Source organism: Poeciliopsis prolifica, unplaced genomic scaffold (assembly GCF_027474105.1).
Source record: "Poeciliopsis prolifica strain line A6 unplaced genomic scaffold, Auburn_PproV2 SCAFFOLD030, whole genome shotgun sequence".
Classification (NCBI taxonomy): Eukaryota; Metazoa; Chordata; class Actinopteri; order Cyprinodontiformes; family Poeciliidae; genus Poeciliopsis; species Poeciliopsis prolifica.
This window is the reverse complement of record NW_026562405.1, coordinates 3,576,200-3,601,629: the sequence shown is the minus strand read 5'-3', so window position 1 is coordinate 3,601,629 and position 25,430 is coordinate 3,576,200. Positions and strand designations below refer to the sequence as shown.

General features: G+C 34.6%; 1 protein-coding gene across 1 annotated transcript in view; it reads left to right on the top strand.

Moving 5' to 3' along the window:
- The window catches only part of tafa3a (TAFA chemokine like family member 3a), an 86,548-nt gene that overhangs the window by 38,504 nt on the left and 22,614 nt on the right, over positions 1-25,430 (top strand). Inside the window, exon 2 of the mRNA XM_055050464.1 lies at positions 18,050-18,162. Within this exon, the coding sequence (XP_054906439.1) occupies positions 18,051-18,162 (112 nt within the window). The 5' untranslated portion in view covers position 18,050. The remainder of the gene's footprint in view (positions 1-18,049; positions 18,163-25,430) is intronic.

Below are 25,430 nucleotides of genomic sequence, written 5' to 3'. Positions count from 1 at the left end.
ACTGTCTAGTTTCAGTGTAGAGGTCCACCATCTACAGAAGCTTTCTAAGATGAACTACGTTTCTGCAGTTTTAATGAACTCATTGATAAGCCACAAACCCGCAGGGTGCAAAACATTTCAGAGGAGGTAGATTAAAATAGAAATAAGTTTTCATTAACTAAGAAATTTCAGAATTTTCAGATTTTATTGCTCTACAATTTTTCTTAGTAAATAAATAATTGAGTATTATCACTGATGACATAAAGAATGTAAACTGCATTTGGAAATAATGAATGTCATGATTCAGTGACATATTCTGGGAGGATTATGTGTTTATTCTGTTGTTGTTTGCACAGCCAGGCTTCTACCCTAAACAAAAACATCAGTATTCAGGGTGCAACCTAAGTAGTAACGTTTATTAGATTATTAAATTTTAATATTTTTCATATCATAAACAAAGCTTTGTATAATAGTTTTACATCCAGTCAGTACAAAGCAATTTATATATTAGGTTCTAAGTGAGGACACATTTTTCCAGTCAGAACTCTGAAGTTATGAAGGACCATAACTTAACTGACTTCAAATGCAATAACAAGATGACATTTTCTTCCCCGTCTTTGTTTTTGTGAGCATGTAGTCTCATTTATGCTAAAATTAGCCTGCAGAAACCAGGACAAAGTGTAACTGGAAAATACAAACAAAACTCCCGGCTGTATAAGCACAGGGAGGAGCACCAACATTTTTTTATGGGCTCCCTGAAAAGAAAATAAAGCAGAACTGTCATGAATTAAACTGGCTCTAGTTTAAGAAGGGATTCTTTTTTCAGCTCTCTTCTGTTCACCACCCATTCTCTCAGACTATGTAGCATCCTGCCAAGGCATTTCAGTCCACACTGAAGGTATCTACCACCATGGAAGAAAACTTCACAGTTTGCTAATACAGTTCACTACATTCTTTAAGTTGCAATGATAGTGTTGCAACTGAAAGGATTGCAATCCAACACAAAAACTTTTTTGTTTTTTTTCTACCTATAATAAAAAAAAGTGTAGAAATGATCTGGTTAGTATCTGTGAAGTACTACCAATTGCAAACACAGATTCAAGCATAATTTAAATTTTTATTTAATTCTAGACTTCAGAAGGATAGTTGTTTTTCTGGTAAAGTTAAGTAACAGTGGCAGCTCTAAGAATGTTTCATTTTTCAGGATTGTGGAAGAAATTATTCTTTTGATTGTAAAGATTGCTTTTGTGCTAAGTGCTTTGTGTATTTCAAAATAGTAGCTCTCCCAAATGTTGCATCTTACCCTTCATGTAAGATGCAACATGTGTAGATGTTGGTCTTACACAATCATAGGACCAACTTGACCTAAGTTTCAATCAAATAACAGTATTTTTAAGGAATGTTAAAATTTGAACAATGGAAACACTAAAATTGGTTGCATTAAAAAATAAATGAGAATGTTCAATGTCATCCTGCATTGATGACATTGCAGGATATAAAAATAGTCTTGATTATTTTTCCAAATATAGCAGGAAAAAAAAAAAACTTAATTTGGAAGTTTTCCTTTTTCTCTTTGAAATTGATAACCAAAACTCAGTGATCATTATTTTTCTGTATAAAAAAAGTTAGTCCTAATTGACCTGTGTTAAGCTACATTAAAATGCCCTCTGGAGGTGATTATGTGCATATTTTATTGTTACTCTACAGTTTGAAAACAAGTATCTTATATCAGTGTTTTTAATGACACTTACTGTAGAATTGATTTGACATATATTTTGCAGTGTTACAATACAGGAAAATGAAAACAGGTAAATTACAGCCCTCAGCAACACAGATAGCAGTATAACTAAAGGCTTGGTTCTGGTTCACCAGGGTCTGGTTCACCAGGGTCTGCTCCACTTAAGTGGCTTTTCTAAAAAGATTTTCTGTTTGCTCTAAAAAACAGAGACAGTATTTTTTTTCTCAAACTTGAACTGGGAGAGAAATCTTACAGGGACTGTGGTAGAAAAACAAAAACATAAACCAAGTGTAAAATCAAATTACACAATCTCTGACAGAGGATTTGACTTTGTTTACCAAGCTATGCTTTTCAGCTGTTCATTTATTGGATCCACTTGAAAAAGGACAACCTTCACCAAACGGACAACAAGAAACTCTGAAAGCAGCAAATGTTTGTGACTGTAAGGAGAAACCAGTGACTGAGCTTTGCATGGAGGAAAACTTAAGTTCTAAATTGCTCCGAAAATTAGCTTGTCCAAACATGTCAGAGTACTCACTTAGACATCCAATTACTGCCACTGCTCTCTAGGGGCTATTGGGTGGAACAACTTTTATTAACTACTCTCTCATGAAAGATGAATCCAAACACCCTGCAAATCCTCACTAGATTGGTGAGTGGTCGGGGCTGACGTCTAATCCAATTTGGAGGGTTTGTTAATTTTCATGACACTGGCCACAAAGCCTGAGTTTAACCCTTATTGACAGCTGAGACCAAGAATTAGTTAAGTGACAACTTTAAAGAAAAGGAGTAATAAAGCATATCTCTGTGCATCCAACTTAGCTGTCATAAGTGTCGGTGAAAGCCTCTCTTTGTATTGTTTATGAAATATTCATGTGGACCACATCCTTCTCTCTGCTTTCTTCTTACTCCCAGACGATGATTACATCAGTTTAGTTCAGTGACCATGAGCCCACAAGAGGCTAAATTTGCTTTAGTGTTGATGCCTGCTTGCTCTTGCTGTTTATTCATTTGCAGTTTAGTTCTCCTTTTGTTACACTCTAAGTGTTTCAACTGTACCCAGATTAAACAGCCTTGTTTTCTTTCATGCTGAGGATCCAAACCTCTCAAAAACCTTGCTTTTACCCCATTCCCATGTGTTGTGCTGTGCTTTTATTATTTATGAATGCATGCAAAACTACTTCTGCTGCAGTATTGCTCTAGTGTAAATAATGCATTTGGCCAGAACTTGCAGTTTTTCAAAAAAATATCAGTGAAACTTTAAGTAATGGAATGCAATGTGGTCCTTGAACCTCATGAAATCTGGCCAAAGTCCTGAACAAGATGCCCTTTGGAGTCACCAGCACATACTCTGCTGTCCTAACGGGGGGCTAATAAGGTGCACTTCAGTAGCTTCAAGTTATCTTTCTGACCTCACATTTATCATGGCGCAGAACAGTGTTCAGCAACAGCAGGTTAAAGGAATGGTTGTGCATTCTTGAAAAGCTTAAAGCAACAGATCTCTTCACACAATTCAACCACATCATATAAACACCAGGCAATCAAAATACCACTTACCAATCCAGAGCTAATCAGGGGGAAATGATTAGCATTTATTCAGGGTCACTAATATGACTTTGTAAAAAATATTTTCTTCTTTCTTTAAGATTAACAATTGTACTATTTAAGACTTGGCACTATGCTGTTTTGGTCCAGTGAAGTTTAGTGTGTAAGGAGATGACATCATGAAACAATTATCTCTCTGAGAGGAACAAAACTAACATTTTCAACTGATGCAGAATGTCGGTCATAAAATTGTGATTTTTCTAGGTCTGAAATGTAAAAAATTCTTAATTTACCTTACAATAAAAGATTACCTTATTATCTAAAGTTGTAAGACAAACACATGAACTGGAGTTTTTTCCGACTACAGATTTATAAATGCAAAATGGAAAAATAATTTGATGAAATAAGCCATTTATTTTCAATGAATTGTTTACTGTTTTATCTTAATGATGACATTTTTTAAACATAAATTTCTTTAAATATTGCCTCCTTTTTTTAACTTTATTAAAGCAGAATTGAAAATCCCCCAACATCTCCCAGTTTTGTCTTTGATGCAAGACAAATTAATGTCACAAAAGGCCTTCAAACAATCCTCATCAGAAAAATGATCAGTAGTGTCTCTAAACATTTTAAATGTGAGAATCCATCTATAATCAAAGAAATAAAAGTCCTTGCAATTTGAAATAAAGCTGACTCCACAGTGAAATCTCACCATAAAATGTGAAGTGTGGCTTTGGAAACTCACAAGCCTGTGCAGTCACTTTATAATGACAGCTTTACAAAGAGGTTAAAGGGACTCCAAGGAGCTCTGGGTACTCCATTGGGCTGTTTATATGGTAAAATCTGATTTGATTTGAATTAGAAATGCACTAGGAAATGTTTCCCACTTGCTGCTTAAAACCAGTGAAGAGCAGCGTTAACTCCACATGCAGAAATTATGGGTCTGCTGCGTTTATTGCCATCATTACTCATTTTATTTTGGCTCCATTTCTCTGTAGTTTTTATCTGCTCAGTCAGTTGTTGGAGTTTAATTGTGAAAGCACGAGGACCCGAATGAATACTGTTTATTCGAGAGTGACTTACATTGCTTTTAAGCAGCGGAATAATTTTCTGCTTCAGCAGGCACATTGTTGGATAAAACGTGGAAATAAAGCTTGAAGATCCACTTAGCATGACTTTGATCTTATTACAGCTTATGGCTGGCTCGCGCATTCATATTTATGTCAAAATACTTTTTCATGCTCTTGAATATTCTTTAAAGTCCACAGTACACACAGCACATATCAGCATTTTATGAGGGATTTAATATCCAACTGAGCTGTTGAGAAAAAAACAACATAAAAATAAGCAGGAGTTTCTGCAAAGCTGGCTTAGTTTTTAAATTGTATAAAAATGAAATAAAGGAGGTTGCCCAGAAATGCTCTGCATGTTCAATAAATATTTTTGAATACTGTTAAGAGTCTAGCAATTAAGCTGAATTGTTGAATTAAATACAGTTTCCAAACAAATAATGTGACCCTGTCGGATGATGGACAATCAGGATTAAGATTAGTGGAATACCAAATAATACTGAGATTGTGGCTGTATATGTTCACATGTTTATTCGAGTTTCACATATTATGGATTATGGCACATAACTTTTAAGTATTTAGAATTTCCAATCACAACAGTTTGGTTTGGTAAACAAGAACAACAACATGCTTCATCTGAGGCAGACAGTTTTCAGTCCAGACCAACAGCAGTAACATCCTCAACCTCACAAACCTGAGAGCACTGCTGCTTTCTGTATGATTACAAAAGTATCCTGATCCACTTGAGGTTTTTTTTTTTTTCAATTGTTCGTGTAAGGGAATTTATTTATTCAAAACCTTAATATACAAATGATAAAATCAGAATAATAACAATTGAAATACCACATGAGTGTAGCTTGTCTTTTAAAAGAATTCATGTTAATTTGCATCAGCAAGTTTTAGAGGCCTGAGGTTTAATGGCCTGGGGTGAAAATAGTTTGACCATATCATAGCTTTTGTGCAAACAAAAATGGTTGCTTAAAAAAAAATCTCATTTAACTCAGTGTTTTTTAGATTCTGGACAATTTCTTTATTTTTTTATTCAATTTCTAATTTTTTTTAGTGCTACCAATTGTATTCTTTTGTCACTCTGATTATGGAAAGATGGTAAATAAAAGAAGGAAAAAGAAATGTGAGACTCAGACTTTATTTCTAGATCAATTTATTTATTTATTTACCTTCTCAAAATTTTAACTTCTGTGATTTATATTATTCAAAACATTTCTCCAATCATGTGAAATGATATTTCACATGATTTCACATATTTCCAATCATATGACATGATTGGAAATATGCCTGACATCAATAGCACTCTTGACCTGGTTCAATAACAAAATAACTACAAATCGCTTTGAAAAACTTAAAATTTGCATGCAAAGATATGTCATGCACATTTTTAGCTTCATCAGTCAACCCAACATGCATGATGTGTCAGAAATCTGGAGCATATTGTAGAAACCTTATTGTAGAAAATATGCAAACTCCACAAACATTTTCATACCATTCTTTGAATAATTCTTTGTATGTTTTAAATTCAAGCTTCAGGGTCTTTGTTCAATATGAGATGTTAATATAAAATTTGAAAATACTGATGTTATGAACATCATGGCTGCTTACATGTTACGTGTTTAATCCTTAATTATTTATAGCAGTAAAAAAAATGTCATGTTTCTCTATTTCAGGCTATCATAGACTTAAAACTCTGAATAAAGCTGTAGAGTTAATAAAATTTTAAATTGTTATTTTGTCCTAATGATGACACATTACAATATACAGTGAAGAAAATGCACAGAAAATGCACAACTTTTTGCATATAATTTAATGCCAGAATGTTTGTAAAGACATTTGAAGTTCAAATATGTAATGCTTTGCTCTTCGATTTCCCTGTGCTTGTGCGGTCCGATGATGCAGTAGGACCACTACCGAGTCCCCGCCACACCAGATGTTTTTCTTTTTTTTTTTTTTTTTTGGTGGGCACAGAATTTGGCGTGAGGAAACAGGATGACTCAGGAGTGAGTGGATCTGAGCAGCTGGGAAGATGGAGTGATAGGGTGAGACAGAGAGACTAGCTGTTTGTGTCAACGCTCCACTAAGAAGACCACAGCCTCTGCACCAGAGGGGATATTTCTCAACAGGTCTGAGCCTAATGTTGGCTTCTGGAACAAAGCACTTTGTCTAATGTGGTCTGCCACCTCTAAAATAACACTACACCAGGCCACAACAGGATGGTAAGAGCTAGAATGTGGCCACATTCAGCCACATTGCCCTTGGAAAGGACTAATACAGTTTCAGGTCTTCCAATAATTCAGCTGTCATTCTGAGAACATTACATCTTAATAATCTATTGATATATTTTTTATTAAATGTATTAAATGGAAGGTAGATAAACAGATTTATGTAAAGTCACTTTCTGTCGGTGACTTCATATATAATATCAATTTTGTATGCAGATATACAAAATATAGTTTTGTATGTTGACACTATTCATTCCGTTTTATTCTGAACGAAATCTCAGATTTTTTTAACTATTGTGCTGTTGTTGTTTTTCAACCATAAAAAATATGCTATTTCATATTTTACAAAGAAAAAAAACATTTATGTTTGTATCAAGGTGGTAAAGTAAAGAAGGCAGAGGATCATGTGAAAGGTTAAATGCAAGGCTTCCTGTTTTTCTGTTTATATATGACTGCACCCACACACACAAATGAAATGCTAAAAAATCTCCTCTTGTCATCAATTTCAGGGGAGGCTTGTTGTCAACAGATCACCCACACATGTTAAAAATAACTTTAATGTTCTGTATTTGTCAAAGACTTTGAATAATACTTTGCCTTGTGTTTTCATGTTCAGTAAATCGAGCCAGTATGGAATAAATGACATTTTTAATTGTTTGTTTTTTTTGACTAATGATTATATTTAAATAATTTGGGAATCCTGTCTTGGCAGAGATGTGTAGAGTAAGAGTATCGCTACTACAACACTTTTTTACTCAAGTAAAATTATGAAGTAAAGAAATTACTCTAGGTAACTGAATGATCAATGTTATCTGAAAGACCTAAAATTATAATTATGTGTAATGTTTGGTATTTCAAAAACTCAAAAGAAAAAAATTAATACAAATGAACATTATAGCATAACAAATTAAGGTGAAAGAGGCACTTTTCCCAAATGATTCTTTAAAACCCTTCAAATTATAGACCATGTTGTTCAGCCCCTTCAATGATTTTAATTGTGGTTTTTTTAATGATTTTTTTATGCTTTTATACCCAAAATATATTTTTGTATGTTTCAGTCTTGTAAGGCAACTTCAGTGGAAAGTCTTATTCAAAAGTACATATTTATTGTCAGAAATCAAGCCTGAGTCAGATGTAGAAAACAGACCCACTCATTTCTATATTTAGGACTTTTCTGCAGTAGGTTCTGTCTGGACAAATTTCACTTCCATAGCTTACGTGAGGGAAAGAAAACTCCCATCAAACTACAGTCAAATACTCTGAAGGCTGTAAGATAAAAATGGTAAAGAAAAACATGTTTTTCTATTTTACCTCCTTTTGGTTGGTAAAATAAAGATATAGAAAATAGAAAAAAATGCTTTAATACCCATTAGCAGTGTCTCCCACAAACTTTAAACTTATCATTTGCAATTTATCACACAAACAGCACATGCATTCAATCTTGGTGCTGCCTACTAATGAACACAATGAATAATTATCCCCACCTGGTCCATTTTTTCCTAAATGAAAAACTAGAAATGGACTAATGTGATTCAATTGAAACAAGAATGCTGACAGGATTTTTTTTCTCTAAATGAAATGAATAATCAATGTTGTAATTATTGTGCAGTCTTTGAAAATGTGAAGAATAAAAATGAAAGAAAGAGACAAGTAAACTAAAAAGCGACTTTGTTCTATTTAGATATAAAACATCATCTCAGTCAGTCTTGCCAACTGAGCCATGTGCCGCAATGTTAATCATGCATTTAATTGTATGCTTGCTCTGTTCTTTGTCTGAGAACGTATAATTTTGTCAGGTAATCAGTCTTTGCGTTAAAGCTCTCATTGACATGCTTTGTGATGCTCATCTGTTGCTTGCCATTGGATTTTCTCGCAGGACTCCGTTGTATGCCTAAATCTTATTCTTTTTTTTCTTTCCAGCTATCTATAGGCTGGCTCGAGATTTGTGGGAACAAAACATGCTTGGAGCAAAATCCATTACTTTATGGAAATAGCCATTGCTTCAATCCATTCATAGAGGGATTTAAGTAGCATATCCCACCCTTCCACCCCCCTTATCCTGTCGTTGCAAACCTTTTGTTGGCCAGCCATTCCTGCAGCCCTTTGGATCATCAGTGTCTGTTTTCTACTTTATCCTTATTTTGAGCATAAATGTAAAAAAAACACACACACACAAAAAAACACAGAACTGCACATTTGCAATGTACATGACAACATGGCAGAAGAATATTTATAACCAGCACCAAGTCAACTGTAAGACCCAGTTATAGCCAGTCATTAAACAAACGTCTTAGAAGAAGTAGCCAAAAAGTAGCAGGTTCTTTTTTTAAACCTTTCTACATGACTTGACAAGAATGAAGTCATTCATACATATGCAAATTTACACCATTGTTAGTTTAAGTTTCAGAAGTATATTTAGCAACACTGAACCTGGTGTAGCATCATTTCTAATGCTACACCATTAGTAGGCGGTGGGGACTTAATTTTGTTAATTTTTTTGTGGTATTGATTGAGAGAAAGAAATATAAAAAATAAATCAATCACTGTATATAGTCAGATTTTTACAAAAAATAAACAAAATAACATATCCAAAATGGATATGTTATAAAAGAAAACTTCAGTGGTTTTAGCATTAACATTTTTAAATTGTTGTCTTCTTTCAGCTGCGTCTCTCAAGGGTTGCAACAGCAGATCATCTTCCTCCATTTCATCCCATTCTTTATCTTTTCAACTGTTACAACCATTTCTGTTCTCCTTCACTATGTCCATCAGTCTTTTCTGGTGTTTTTCTGTTTTCCTTCTGGTTGGCAATTCCATTTCTAACATCCCTTTTCCAATGTATTCCCCATCTTTTCTCAGGACATTTCCAAATTATCTCAACCCTGGTTCTCTAACTTTTATATTTTAAGCTATGCTTAACTGTTCCTCTTATTTTCTCATTTTTCGTCTCCATATCATACACACAACAGGTCTTACTAAAGAGATAATTAAAATACTCTGTCTGCACATATGCTTGACTAATTTGCTATATATTCTGTCCTTGTAAAAACAGTTTTTTGTGATTAAGCCTGTGGGATGACCACTGGTATGCAATGATAAGAGGTAAAGAAAATTTAAAACAACAGCTGTTTTGTTATGCCCCGCAGCAACAGAAACCATCTCGAGCTCCTCCACCCTGTGCCATGTATCATCCATAAACACACTTTTTTTTCCCCACTGGACCCATTGACTCACTCCTGCAGCCAACCAAAAGATATTTGAAAGAGGAGTTTGCTGTGTGAAATTTTGTGTGTTATTGTTTTATTTGTGTGTCTATTATGCCCATCCATTAGCTTGTAGTCACAGAAAATGCTTTATCTCACAGTGAGCACAGTGGAGAGTCACTAACAACAGAAAGAGCAGAGGATCAAAGGATGCAGCGAGAGCTTTTTTACTAAGGTTGCTACGCAACACATTTTTTTTAATATTCTCATGCAAGATATCCATTCACTGTCAGATGGTTATAAAGTATATTACGTTTTAAATAATAATTGTTAATGACTCTTACAAGATAAAGATGAATTATTGAGGGTGTTAATACTTTGTTGGGTAGATTCAGAGAGTTTTATGGTTTGACTGGTTGAAGGGCCAAAAATACTTCAGATAATCCTGATTTCCTGATGAGAAATCTCTTTATTTTACTGACCTTTCGTAGGACATTTGCTGCTGTTTTTTTCTTTACACAGTATTCAACTTGAAAGAAATCATGATGATTTTCTTTGATAATAGCACAAAAAAATTAAAGAGGGGGTAGTCATAGTCATTAAATTCGAATTTTATTGAAATGCTTTTTTGTTTCTGTTACTCTGGTTATGAAGTGAAACACACATTAATTATTTTCGGACTTAAGTTTTAATATCTTTTTTTTGATTAATTTTAATGATTTTCTACTTAAAACTAATGATAACATGACACTTCAGATTAAAAAAGTACACCAGACCATTAAAAAAGTATTCTAATAGAGAAATGTGCATTTAATTAAAAAGTATGTTTAACACCTGCTTTGAGGTATTTTCAGAAGCTTATTTTTTTCTGACACTCAAGCCTCATATTCTATTTTCTACCATATGTTTAATTTGATAAGGTCTAACTGTGCTGTAAATTAGCCAAACCACAAAGGTAATTAGTGAGAAATCTCATAAGGTTTAACAGGAAGTGATACAGAGTGGACCTTAACATGAGGTGGTTGATCGCCACACTAAATGTGTACATAAAAATCAGCTCGAAGCCATCCTCAGAATAGCTTTAACCTGTTGAGGGCGTGTTGTGATGAGCCACCTGGTCTCAGTGTCGTATCAGTCAGGTGTAATAATTTTCCTGTTAACCTGCTCCAATAAGCCACCTGAACACCATCAGACACCAGACTGGAGCTGCACTGTTGGAAGAGGGAACATGTTTAAATTTGGAATGCAGCCTGGCATCCTGAGACTTAGAGCAAAAAAAAAAAAAAAAAAAAAAAATCTGCAATCACTCACTTACTGCTAAACGCTTTATTTTCAAACGAGCACAGCAGCGTGCTCTCAAATTCCAATTATTTCTGGAGTTCGGCTGTCAGAGAAGATTTATTAGTTTTCTCTTGTTTCTTGTTTTCTCCAACTGAAAATAAGTCAAAGTACAACTGAGAAAATTACTGAAATATTTATTGCCTGCCTCATATTTTTTTGTATTTTTAAGATAAACCAACATGGAAGTAATGGTGGAGGACTCCCTTAGGAGTAGAATGTTATGAACAATGCTTCAGTAAAATGAAGGATTTTCCTAGTCAGTAATATCATTATGTACTGCAGGTATAAGCAATGGACCCGGTCTTTTTCTGTTGCTGGTCAAGCAGCCTGGAATATGAGCTGTATGTCATCTCTGACCTGAATTTGTTCAAAGCCAAACTTAAGACTGATTTATTTAAAAAGGCCTTTGATGTTTGATGTTTAGCATTTTTATGTTTCGTTACTTTCTTTTAGTGTGGTTGTACTTTTTTAAAGATTTTTACTTAGTTCTGTTTCTATTTCTATTTTGCATTTGTTTTTACTTTGTAGTGGGGAATAAGCAGTGTATTGGAAGATGCTCTCTAAATACAGTTTGATATTATTGCTTAATCTGGGATGCAGTTGGAGAATCATTAGTGTTTTTTAACTAACCTACACTAATTATATTTCAAACTGATCAAGCCCTGTTCCAGATATAGTTTGTTATTATAGACTACCTAGTACAAACTTGCTAGTTTTACAAATAAATGTCATAGATTGAATTTTAAATCATCATGCAGTTCAACACAATGTCATACAAATGTATCATATGCTATGCCTATATTCTATTTTAATGCTATTATTATTGTGTGCTTGAAAAGCATCATGAATGTGCAGTCCCTTTGGTTTTAGTAAATAGTGTTATATAACAGAAAAATAAAATAAAACAATAGTGTTATATAACTGAAAAATAAAATAAACAAAATGACTGTCATAGCACAAATCATAAATTAGGTGTGCACCTGTTTTCATTATTATTATTATTATTATTATTATTATTATTATTATTATTATTATTATTATTATTTTGTCTCAAACTATTTTTGGATGCTATGGAATTAACATAAATGTGGTGCACATCGTGTTAACTCTTCAGAGAGATGTCTGAGCACAAAGCATTGGAGCTGCATTTTTATAAGAAGAAAGTGGGGCATGAAACGGTGTGCTTTTTTGTGCACAGTTTTCCCATCGGTGGAAAACTGTGATGAACCTTGAAAGAACAACAAGACAGACATTTCTCTCCCACCATGTCAGAGCTATAAGGGAAATCAGTCACATTAGTTTCTGAACTGTAACTGATTGTATAGCTGGGCTTAATCATAAATGGCATTCCTGTTGAGAAAGTTATTACTTACATATTATAAATGGGTTATTATGATTTCATTGTTCTCTCATTTTGTTCTCAATGAGTCAGTAAATGGAGTAGACTAACAGTCAGAACATTTTGTACTTAGCTTTTGAAAACAATGAAATAGGAATAAACAGTCTAATGTTGCAGCTAAGATTACCACCTAACAGTTTTAGGTTTCTCTAAACTCAAAGATTTTAAATTTGCCATAAAAAACCCCCTGAAAATACTAGTGGAGGTATAAAAAAAGCTGAATTAAATTTTTTTTGTTGTTGTAGTTGTTGATTGTTGAGCAGGGTATCAACAATGTTCATCAAGCAGATGGAAACTGGTAGTAATCTCACATTGTTTTGGTATCTTTTCATTGTATTCTCATTTTCACTTATGACGGTGCGAGAGGACGAGTTAATATGCTTTTACTGTATATCTTAAAAAGGAATAAATGTAAACTGTTAAGGAAGAAATAAAATTTTAAGGGTTTGACATGAAGATGCACTCCTTATTACTTTTTACCACCATCATCTCAGTGCCTCATTGTTTTGTTTACCTACACTATTTCTGAAGTTATTTGCTTCCAGTTCTCATCAGGTTTTCTTTTGAACATTTTATTTGGCTTATTGATATTACTAAGATAATCTTATAACATATTATTTTTAAAAAAGATGTTGTGGAGTGTTGACAATTCAAGACACTGTATACAGTTTTCTCTTCGGCTATAATTCACAGCAATTTCAAAACCTCACAACATTTATACATTGGTACATGTGTTTTTTTGAGCATTTCAATTTTAACACATCACATTCTCAGGTAAAAGCATTGCATGTCTACTTCAACCATGATCAGTCTCACATGACCCGGATGTAAAGTGTCACCTCCTCCCATCAGGCAAACATTTCCCTTCATTTAACAGACAAACTTTCTATCCTGTTGCTTTTCATCAATTTTGGCCATGTTATAAGCTGGCAAAGTAGATTAAAGCTGAGAACACACTCCAAGGTTTTTTCTTAAATTTTATTCATGCCCAGTTGGACATAATAAACAGAAGTCTCCACTAGTTGGGGACAATAGACCTGGTCAGGTTGTGACTAAACCTTAGTGTGAAAGAGCACGGAGATGTGAATCAGAAAATGTGTGAGGGGAACTTCACAATATATGTTACATGAGCTCTTGGTTTGGTAGAAACAGGCTACTGTTTTCTAAATGATGTGGAAGCTAATGATGTGAAAGCAAAGGGTCAAAAGTGCATGCACCTTTTGATAACCAGTTTAAGATAACAGCACCACATAGTGGCCTGGCATGACAACTTCAACAAATTCACTACGTCTCATATAAACGTGAAACTTTTTCACAAGTCAACATCTCAGAAAACACTAGCGTTTTCCAGACAGCAGTCTCCTGTAAATATAGCCTTAAAGACTTTTGTTTGGATTTTGCTGCACTTAAACTAAAGTAAGGAACTTCTCTCTGTAGAAATGCAATTTCATCTCCTGATCATCCCTGTCTCTTTTCATTGACATTTAATGTGTGTAAAACAGACACCCAGCAATATTTTTATTCAGACAGAGAATGATAACTTTAGAAACTGTAAACACACTGTAGTTTATAACACCAACTGAGACGTGCAGACATGGAGCAAATGCATATTGTTTGCACTCTTCTTTTCCCACATGTTCTTTTATCAAGCTTTGTGAGAGCTGAGTATCACTGTTTGTGTGATCTTGCCTATTGTGCTCAGTTCAGTAATCTTCCTGTTCCTTTGGATGAATGTTGTCCAGTAATACTCTTCATCCCAGCTGATGGGCCCATGGAGAGCCGGACACACAGCAGCTCATCTTACTGCCAGCAGTGTTCAGCTCATCTCTCCTGAGAAAGCAGATGCAAATCACACATTTGCTTTGAACTGGGATCCAGTACATTCGCTAAAATTAGTAAAATGCTTGGTTTGATGCTAAAAAATGAACTATTGCTTATCTGGCTGAGGCACACAAGAAGGAGTTCTTTTGCTGTGACTTTCTTTGTACTGACAGCCAGTGCTGGTGAGATCTTAACAGGATACTCTAATTCTGCATGGGCTCAGACAGCTGACGCAATCGAAACATGTGAGCACACAGACTGAATGAAAACAAAAACTGAGCAAACTCAGAATCTGTCATATTGTCACAGATACAATGAGCTATTTGCCTAGGTTTTTATTTAGTCACATGTTGTCTCGTGATAATCCAAATTCAGACCAAAACATATGCATTTGAAAGAGTGATGCTTGTTAATATCATCTCTACTTTTAGATATTTTTTTCCCCATGATGGTAAAAAAAAGGCTTATTTTTTGTTTTTTGAAATATAGAAAATCTTAAACGAGTTTATGAGTTTGTGTTTCTTAGCTTAAACAAATTCAAAGAAATATTTTCACTAATGCCATTTACTTTCTTGAGCTTGCATAGGTACAGTTGAGGCTGTTATACACAATCTCTTTGGATCCTTCTTAAATAATCTATACCTCTCCCCTCACTTTGCATTTAGAAATTAATAAGTAATGATCATCAAAATTGATTGCTTTATGCTTCGTTTTTTCAGCACCTCAGTTCTGTTTCTGAGCCTGCTGCAGGTGAGTGCAGGTGGTTTACAGACACAAGAAATTTAAGTTCCACATCATGGTAACAGTGTTCAAGATTGCTATGCATCATCAAAAATCATCATTACTATCCAAGGATGATAATGATTAACAAATCTATAATTTCCTATTCAACCTCAGCCATGGTAATAGACTCAGCTTCTCCCAAGTGTCCAGATTCTGCTGTATCCATGTAGAACATGATGGAAGAATAGAATATCCCTTATGGCTCCTTTCTCTGCAAGAGGACTTCCTTCATCTGAGTTGCCATTATCTCCATAATTGATATGAAACCTAATCAACAGTAAATATCTTTTGTTTTATTTGTTTTGTAAATCAATGAAGGTTAAGTTTCAAGATGATTACAAAATCATGAGAATGCTTAGTCAAATTCACCCTGTCACAGATTTAATGTTTAGTCAAGATTATTTGTAAATAACATTTCAGCAAGAAGGCAATTCAAAGTGCTAATAACATTGTAACCAATTATGAAGCAGCAATAAACATTACATTTTGTCAAAATCCTCAAAATGTAATGAGGATTCATTACATTTATCAAAACATTGATCAAATGTTTTGATCAATGTTCCAGTTATTATGAGTCAAAGGTAAATCAAACAGGCAGGTTTCAGCTTTTATTTTTAAAAAAAAGTCTGTGTTTTGGCTGTTTTGCAGTTTTCTAGAAATTGTTTCTCGATTAAAAGTGAAAATTGAATGCTGATTCCCCATGTTCATTCTGGAGATGCAGAGTAGTCTAGTCTAGAGACGACTTAGAAGATTGACACAAAGAAAACAAATCTTATTCATTCAGTAATTTATAAACTGGTAAAAATATTTTAAAGACAAAATGACAAAAAATTAAATTGCCCACCCCCCCACGCAGCTGCTGTTACAATTTTTTGAGTCTGTCCTGACCTTTCAAAAACATCACAATTTCAGAGGCTTGCAACTGCCTTGCTTTTTTGGTTCAATACTGATACTAGCACAATATTTACTGCTCATGAATTTTACATCCAACAGTCCACAAACAGAATGCAAGCAGGTTGCTTAAATATTTTCTTAGTTTAAAATTACTGAAATGTCTTTCCCCACGAGCAAGTCATAGGAAACATGCAAAGTGTACATGAAGCAATCCAGACTTCTCAAAAAATGCTATGTAGATGCATTTTATTCAAGCTGCAGTACATAACTTAAAAAAATGTTTTCTTCATATTTGTTTTAGCTGTTTTAGCTATAATGACAGTTTGATATGAGACAGATAATCTGTGAAAACAATCAATCTCCTCCAGCTTCTCCCTGAATTACTATTACTGGCTAAAGTAATACAACGTTCCGACCAAAACAACCAATCAGAACCAGGAGGAGGGTCTTAGTGCTGTCAATCAACTTCATTCACTCACTGCTAAATGTGCTAATGGTGGAGAAACAACATTATAATTACAGAAAAATCGTTTATCTGTTGTCACTGGTAGCTTTGCTAACTAGACAGAGAACTCACAAGAGGCTATGCTAGCTGCAGCATAGCACAGAGCGAGGGGGAGGAAGGATGAGTAGCCGCATGAGATTGTGATTGACAGCACTAAAACTCTCTATCACTAAAACTGGTTGTTTTTATCACTTTGGGAAAGCAGAGAAAATAGAGTTTTTACAGATTTACTGTCACAACATGATGACTGTTTTTACAAATATGTAAAAAATATATATATAAAAGTTACATACTGCAGCTTTAATTTCATTCAGATGAGGGCAGGTCAGGACTAGAGCTGCTGCTGACTGACTCATCTGTTGGAAAGTGTGGTAAAAGGTACAGGGACAAGTTAAATACAAAAATATCTTGGTGATTTTTTTCCTTAATTCATTAGATGCTAGTGAAATGGAGGCAAACAGTAGTCTGTAGCTAAACTAACTATGCTAAATGGTTGATAATCTCACAGTCGACTCACCTCTCTTGGAGAAAAACTAGGTTATAAATTGACACTCTTGCCTTTTTTTCTATCTCCGTCTTTCTAGTTATGTATTTTATAATGAGAGGGAATAATGTATAAGTCTTATTTATTTTTGTTCAACCTTTTCTACCAATATCTTCCATGCAGTGTTTATTATTGTCCCCCTTTATTGTTGCAATTAAAATGTCTACAAAGAAGTAGAAAATATTATGGGTGGGTTTAGAAATATGTACCGAAACAAGCCTTCAAAACTGATTCTTTTTAATTAAAACTGGCTTTTACTCAACCATTAAAATGAGGATGATAAATAATGACAATGCTTATAAACTGATAGCCACAAATTGGAAAACTATTCTCTTTTAATATACTCGACTACTCCATCAAGAAACTACTAACCTGAAACTCCAACACACAACAGGAAGCGCTTACATACATTTTTCTTGTCACTCAGGCACAGGCTGGTTTTTGTTAACCTGGCCAACGGCCGATGTTCAAGATCCACTTTAGCTGCTTAAGACACATTTTTTTGCCAACTCAGATCTGACCTTTCCATTTTGGAGGCTTATGAATTGGTTGTACTTTGCACTGACCCTCTTTCCTTCTGGGTTTGTGCTCTAGTCTCCTCTTTTTATGGTTGACTTTATGTGGAAGGATTCTGTTTTTTTACCATAAATGTGACAATGCATTCCCCCAGTCTTGTTTTCTTTCTCTATCTTGGCCTTTTTCGATGCTCTTAAGCTGGTATGTTTTCCTTTTTGTTGTTTGTCCAGTGATGGACTGTCACAGGGCATGCCCTGCTTTTTGTCCACTGGAGATGAACTCCAGCCCATCTAAATGGCTCAGTGTTCACAAAGAGAAGCGATTCCAAAATTTTTTTGGCAGGAGTTGTAATTGTAGAGGGAAAACCTGAGCTCTGGGTGTCCTAATGGATCCTCTCCGCAGAAGAATATTTTAATGTCACTGATCTAGCAAATGGCTAAAATTCCTTTAATTTCCATTATTTCTTATTTGTTTCAGAATGCAGGGGAGGGATCTACAGAGCATGTGCAGAAGGGTGCTGCTCCTGACCATCTGTATGGTGTCTCTCTTGGGACAACTGACCAGCGCATCATCACACCGAAGCCACATAGGTAAACTGCATGATTTGCCATTTTACTTCTTTTTCGGAAGCAGATGTGTTTTATTAAGATTTTTTTTTTTTAGATAAAAAAGCAATTTGGTGTAAGATTTCCAGGATATGACTGAAGGCATAACAATGTAATTTCTTTTATTAAAAACAGAAAAACAACAATTATTCTTTCACATGCTAAGATAATCGATTATGTTGTTTGAATTTGATACATAGACAATAAATAAAACATTAAAAACATGCCCTTTACATTTTCTATTAGTTTTCAAGTAAGCTCGATTACTGCACAGAATATTTGCTGCTTTTCTCACTGGGATATAAAAATGTGATATTAGCTGGTATAAAAGCCTGTTTTTTACTTAGATTAACTGTTTTAAAACAGTGTACCTTAAATACGAATGAGTTTACCAGTTTACCACATCATGACTACATTTTTTTTTGCAAAAAAATTCACATTACTCTATGCTCAATACAGTCTAAGCAACTGTTTCAATTTGACACTTCATCATCTAAGTAGAAAGTTTTTGAAGTGCATGAACTGTAAGATGTAAACTTTTACCAGTTTTGGATCCATAACTGTTTTAAACTTTGGTGATACCAGAAACTAATTGATTCCTGAAACAGAGAGAACATGCAAATGGATTGTCACGAGCAAAAGAGCAACAAAGATCCACTGTGTAATAAATACTTTTGTTTTTATGCTTCTTTACTATGAAAATATTAAAACAAACCATGGTTGATCGAAAGGTTTTAATGTGATGCTAATGAGTTTACAGAGGGCAGAAAGCAGCAACTTCCATTGTCACAACGTTGTCAACAGAAAAGAATGAAAATAAATCAAGACTAAAAATAAGATTTGTACAAATTTCTGCATATCGATTTTGAGATTTATCTACAAATCTTACAACTTTGAGACTTAAATTATTATTAAATCATATATTTCAAAGACTATAAGATACAGTTCTCTCAGATCTAAACAAGATTCAGAATGTCCATTTCCTAAAGGCAGTCTCATATGAGTCTAGGCTTTTTTTAAAACACCTCAAGTACAACTCAACATCACAAAGAGATAAAAAAGCAATAAATTACAGCTTTCTGCATCTATTATAAACTGGTACTGCAGTGAGAGACTATTTTAAAGGCCCTTGCTGCATATTTTTGCCACATTTAAGCTCACTGCCTTTGTAAGTAGCAAAGGGAGAAAATGGCATCTTGTTTTCTGTGCAGAGCAGCAAAACAGTAATGCCATGTAAAGGTTGCACTTTGCACAAATGGTAGTTCAACCAGTTAACATCTTTCAAGTTCAGCATCAAAAGTTGAAACATAATGTCAGTACATCAGCTGTGCACGCATATCCAAGTTTGTGAGTGTCTTTCAAGTGGGAGACAAGACCTTTCAAAGTGATTCTCCCTAATGGAGAGATGGCTTGATCCCTGGGCGTAACGGTGAATACTGTGACCACACATTGAAATAATGAGCCTTGTTCCACTGAAGGACAAATGGCACAGAGCTGCTTGAAGGCAACAGCATTAACTGCAGATGCAAACACGACCAGCAACAGACTGACTCTACAATGTTAGAAATACAGAAAAAAGCAAACGCTTTAATTAAGAAAATATTGAGCAATGCACACTTTTTACTGTTTGTAATTGTTCTTTTCCAAATTAGCACATAAAGTATTATTATAGCACATATACTGGTGAGTCGCCTAGATTTGTCCCATCAGGGGTTCCATAAATGCCTTTTTTTAATTATGTTTTATATCCTTTAATGACAGTTTTGTTGCAAAGGAATTTTAAATGTAGCAGCCTGGTGGCCTCATAGATTACACTGACAAAAATCTACTGTATAGTCTAGACTTTGAGGTTCTTGTCTTTTTCATCAAATATGTGGATGTAAATAATATGATGTTTTGTGAAGTTAAATGTCTGAAACTATATGTTATTTTTGAAACTATTTTTGTGTTGAAACTTGTCTCAGCTTTTGTTTTTTAAGGAAAACCACTTTGTTTTTTTTATACAGTCAGACAATACAGTTTTTGCATTTAATAACAATATAAACAAACTGTAATGTTTGAAAAAAGTATGTAAAAGTAAAATTGTTTCACTGAAACTGAGTAAAAAGCTCAGAAAGATTTAATTGAGACGTGAAAAATAAGTTCATGGAACAGTTTTTTTTTTCTTTGAAAGTTTCTTGAGACAATGGTCTATATATATTGACATAAACTGAAAAAATGTAAATGGACTGAAATTTAATTAACAAAAAGCTCAACCCTGACCTGAAAAATGGAAAGTAACTTGAAGGAAAGATGAGAGCCTTCCGGCAGTAATAGTGGATCCATATCAATATTCATAGGGAGAAAGAACAAAAACTTTAGAAAGTACAAATATTGTTAGGCGAGGGACATGTCATCTTCTTTTATTTACACTTTTCTCATTAATAGACAGAATGAAAACACCTACATTTGGGGTTTTTTCAAAAGGAGACCCAGAAAATACAAAAGCTGCAAAAAGATCAGTTATTAATAAAACACAGCTGGAGAGCTGCATATATTAATAAAATGAGAGCACAGATAACAACGTAGTTCCTGTAAGTTAGATACATGTAACTGTGGTGATTGAAGTAGTTATCAACAAGTCATATGCATTCTATTAACAACTGCTTAAAACTTGCTGATAAAAGGAAAACGGACCAGCCTGCTGATCATGAGAAAGACTTGAGAGATTTGCCTTTGCATCAGAGATCAACACAAAGTGTGACAGTGTACTACTCTATTCTATCTCACAAGACCCAGATTAACTATCAGGCCTGGTTTCCGTTCTTCTGGCAAAAACAGGAGTTAAATGACAACAAATAAAATATGTATTTCCTCAACACTTTCCAATGAAAGCAATGGGAATTCATATTAATCTGTCATATCGTGCAACAGGTTGCTGACAGAAATAAAGGGTTATAAACTTCTTATTGTCAGTTATTGTTCATGCATTTTTGTTTACCATTACATACGCAAGTTAATTATATCAAATTGCACGCATGACCAGAATAAGGTATTTTAGTAGTTGTCAGCAAAAGCTAAACAAAGGTAACCAGCATTGCTTTCAAAGCTTTGCATGTAGTTTGTCCTGCAAGATCTAGATGGGGAAGCCATGTTCACGTCATAAATAACAAGAACTTTTTATCACTCTTTCTGCCTCTGCAAAAGCAGTCAAACTCTTGGCTGAGGGGGAAAAACATCAAGTCATCTCTGCACTGATGAATCCTATACAAATGAAAGACAGTGATGTTATCGCCGTGATGTTATCGTCAGCATTTGAAGATAAACACAACACCTGCAGGACATAACAGAGACATAACAGAAACAGGACACAAAGCTTCCTGAATGTTGATAAAAGTGTGCTTCCTTTAAAATGGGCAGTGTTGTTTTTGGCTTTGATGTGTTTATTTTGGGGTTAAAAATAATTAGCATTGCACAAAGCTACTAGTTAATTACAGACAATTTTGACAATATGGAGTATTAGTCTAGCAAAAAAAGAGAGAATAAAGTTGCAATATTATGACAATAGTCATATAAGGATAAAGTCAAAATGTGAGAATAAATATGTAGCGTTATGAGAATAATGTCATATGACTAATAAATTTATAATTTTACTTTATTCTTATATTATCGTGACTATTTTCATGTACTTTCAAGTTCTTTCTCGTAATACAACAGCTTTATTCTTGTTTTTTTTTCTTAGTATGGCCCTTGTACTCTATTGTACATGTCAGTTATTACAGTCAAAAAGAAATAAATCTACATTTTGAATTCATCATGATAACAGCCATAACGGGACGCAAATCAGACTTAAAGACACGTATTTAACTTTACAAAAATAATTAAATTGATTTAATAAATAATTTAATTGATGCTGTTGCTCTTAAAAACAGAAGGTAGTTACATAATTTACAGATTTTATGATGGAAATTTTTCAGCTTAAAAGGAAATGATGCTCTATAAGTTTATATCTCTCCAATCATAACATGCAGGTTCAACAGGAATGCTGCTTTAATAAAGACTGTGAATGGAAATGGAAATGCTGATACTGTATTTTCTGGTTCCACATGCAGAACAGCTAAGTGCTCTCATTAAATGTGTCATACTTTCTACTGTGAGAGTTTCAGGTATTTCAGGTTCATGGAGATACATCATGGTAGACCACACAGAATCTAACTTGTTTTACCACAAACATGCTGGAAAAACCATGTAATCCTCCCTCTTATATTCCACCTGCGTCGTTTTCACGTTTGCGGATCGTCACCTATTTCATCTGATTTATATGGAGACAGAAGGGGAGCCAGCACAAGCACTCTGGTCCTGCTCTCTATGGGTTCTACCAACACTTCTGTAATCACGTAGCTTGTCCCTGGGCTACGGAGGTCAAACCAAGGTGGGCCCAATAAACAAACCTCTTTAACCCCTCTCTTTATTGAGGCGGAGGCTTTGGTAAAGCAATTGAACCTCTTTCTCTAGCCTGAATGTGGAAAGCAGAGCTTGCAGCATGCACACATAACCCCTGTAATAAGACCACTGCATCCCCCAGAGCACCATCTACATTCATTAGCTAGTCATGAAAGAGTGAAAACGGAAGAGGAAGGGTGGGAGAGAGTGCCATAACAGGGTTCAGCTTCTCTGTTATGTTCTGGAGAGAGAGAGCCAGCATGATAACAAGTACCTTTCGGCTGTACAATTTGTTTTGTTCCCATTGATAGGACTTAGACTGATGATGTGGCTGGGTCAAATGGGAGCCTCATTACTCAGCTATTTAGCGATTTGGAATCTTTCGTCTTAACTATAACTCACTTTGTCCCATTTAAAGGAGCAGAAATCAAGCTGTCGCTGGTTTGCTGGCCAGTGTCTGCAAGAGCAATAGTGCTTGAGAGGTAAACAGGGATGGAAAAGCATACATGCTGAAGCTGTATGATGCAACACTCCAGCGGCTTCCTCTTCTTGAAATGAAAATGTTGTGAGCTGTGCGATTTCCAAGTCCAAACCTCTTTTAGATTTTAAAATGTCATGCATTACACCAGTTGGCCTCTGTTAACTGTATTGCAATCTGACTTAGGAGATTAGGTTTACTCTTCCATTTTATATTCACATGCACACAAGGAGATATATTGGCTTATTAAAGAGATAAAACTGTGCTCTGCCTCTCATTTGAATTTAGCTGAGTATTTCCATATTTGCTTATGTTTGAGACTTTCTAAAAACTGTGTGATGCACTCTAATGGCTTTTTCTTAAGCTGTTTTTCATGCTTCAGGGGATTTCTTTCTTTCTTTTTGCATTCAATGCAAATTGTCAGAAACTTTTATTTTTGGTTTTCTTTTTCTGAGTTTCCCAATTTTCATATAATAAACTGGTTCTCTGGAGGCCAAATTAAGTGCAGAATCTAGCAGAAAAGTCATTTTCTTTGGTTTATTTGTTCCCAGTTAAAATCTTTTCAAAAACATTTATTTAGATTTGCCACATTAAAATGACAATTATAAATTAAAATATTCCTTCTGGATGAGGAGGAATTGATTTAGTACGGTTGCCCAGAGGAACTAAATCTGCTTGTCGGATCTTTTGTGAATTGGACAGAAACATACAGCTTTCTGATTCTTTGAAAGTTTAAATTATTTTGTAAACTCAAATAACAACTGAGGGAGTCCATCTTTGAATAACTTTATACTTTATGAAAGTGATTCATTGTTTCACACAGTGCAAGAAACACTAAAAATGATTTGGCTTATAATTAAATTAAGTTTATATTTATATTTCATTAAGCATTCTTTCATCCAGGCAAATAATTTTTCATGGACAATGAGGAAAGCATAAAGCAGTTGCTCAAAGAAGAGAAATTCTTAAAGTTTGCATCATTGCATTCAACTAAGGAACACAATCTATAACATGTCTTTGAAGTAGGAAGGTGAATGGACACTGTAAAAACATAAAATCCTGCCAAGAGTTATTGTTTAGTTTCATATTCAAATATTTTTGTACTCTTAAAAAAAGGCAAAACTTGGTAACTTTTCAGCACAACATTGGAGTTTTTTTAAGTCAATAATTCTTCAGCATGGACAAAAAGTACTACTTTTACAACGTGTCTTTTTCATCATAACTTGGGAAACATGTCTTGTTTTCTATATTTTTAAAACTTTTTTGCAATGAGTATAAAAAGCATATCAGTTAATGATCATCTGAGACAAACTAGTGACATGATCTGTTTGCTGTAGATTTGCAGTGGTTTATCTCCTGTCGATGCTGTATTTGGACTTAATGTTTCTTTTCTAATCATGATGATCAGTGGTGTAGTTACTTTGACCTTTCGCTGGGAGCTGGAATCACTGGTCAGCCATGATTCACTAACAAATCTCCCACAAATGTGAGGCACTGTCAGATATTTTCTGTATGAACCCCAGTAGAATGTTTGATTACAAAAATGAGAAACAAACAGTTAGTAAAACTCTTTTTGACAGCTTTCAATGACTTTCTTTCAGCAAACACTGATGATTATCAAGTTTGTTGGTTTATCTTAACAAAGATTAAAAAACCCTCAATCACTTTAGTGCTTTGTTATTTTTAGGAGTAGCTTCAGGTTTTTGTTGTCTGTAAGCAAAGTAAATAGCAATCTATGCTTTGTATGTAAATATTAGATCATTGTTGCATGTTAGGATGAATCCATCGGCTTTGCATCACAGGTCACTGTGGAACCCTTGCCAAGAGATAGCATGACATTATATTGACAGGCTGTGAGCAGGTCAGCCCCACCCTGGGGATATTTAGGGATGTGACTGTGGAGCATTTGTCCTGACATTTGGAGAGCGGGTGAACGACACAATGGCGGGGCGCTAGCAACCACCAGGAGATTGAGATAGAGATGCGGGGCTGTTTGAGATGCACTGTGGGGATGACAGGGGTCAGCTCGCCCCATCTCCCTGTGGCAGCTCCCAAGATTAGAAAACCATCAAACGTCCTCTGCTATACGCATCTGAATGGCAGCTGTATAGATGAGCCATGAGTGGCTGCGTGTGGCCTTGGTTGTATTCTCTGAGTGTGTGTGGTTGTAGCCAAAAGAGCAGAGCAATAGGACAGTACAAAGACAAGACAAATGTTTTTTTTGTTCACATCAAGGAGGAATTTAAAGGTAAAAGAGAAAATTTTTTTATATTGTTGTAACTCAATGATTTAACTGTAATGCAGTCTTGTAAAAAGCATTAAATATTCAGTTCGGAATAAATAAATATTCATA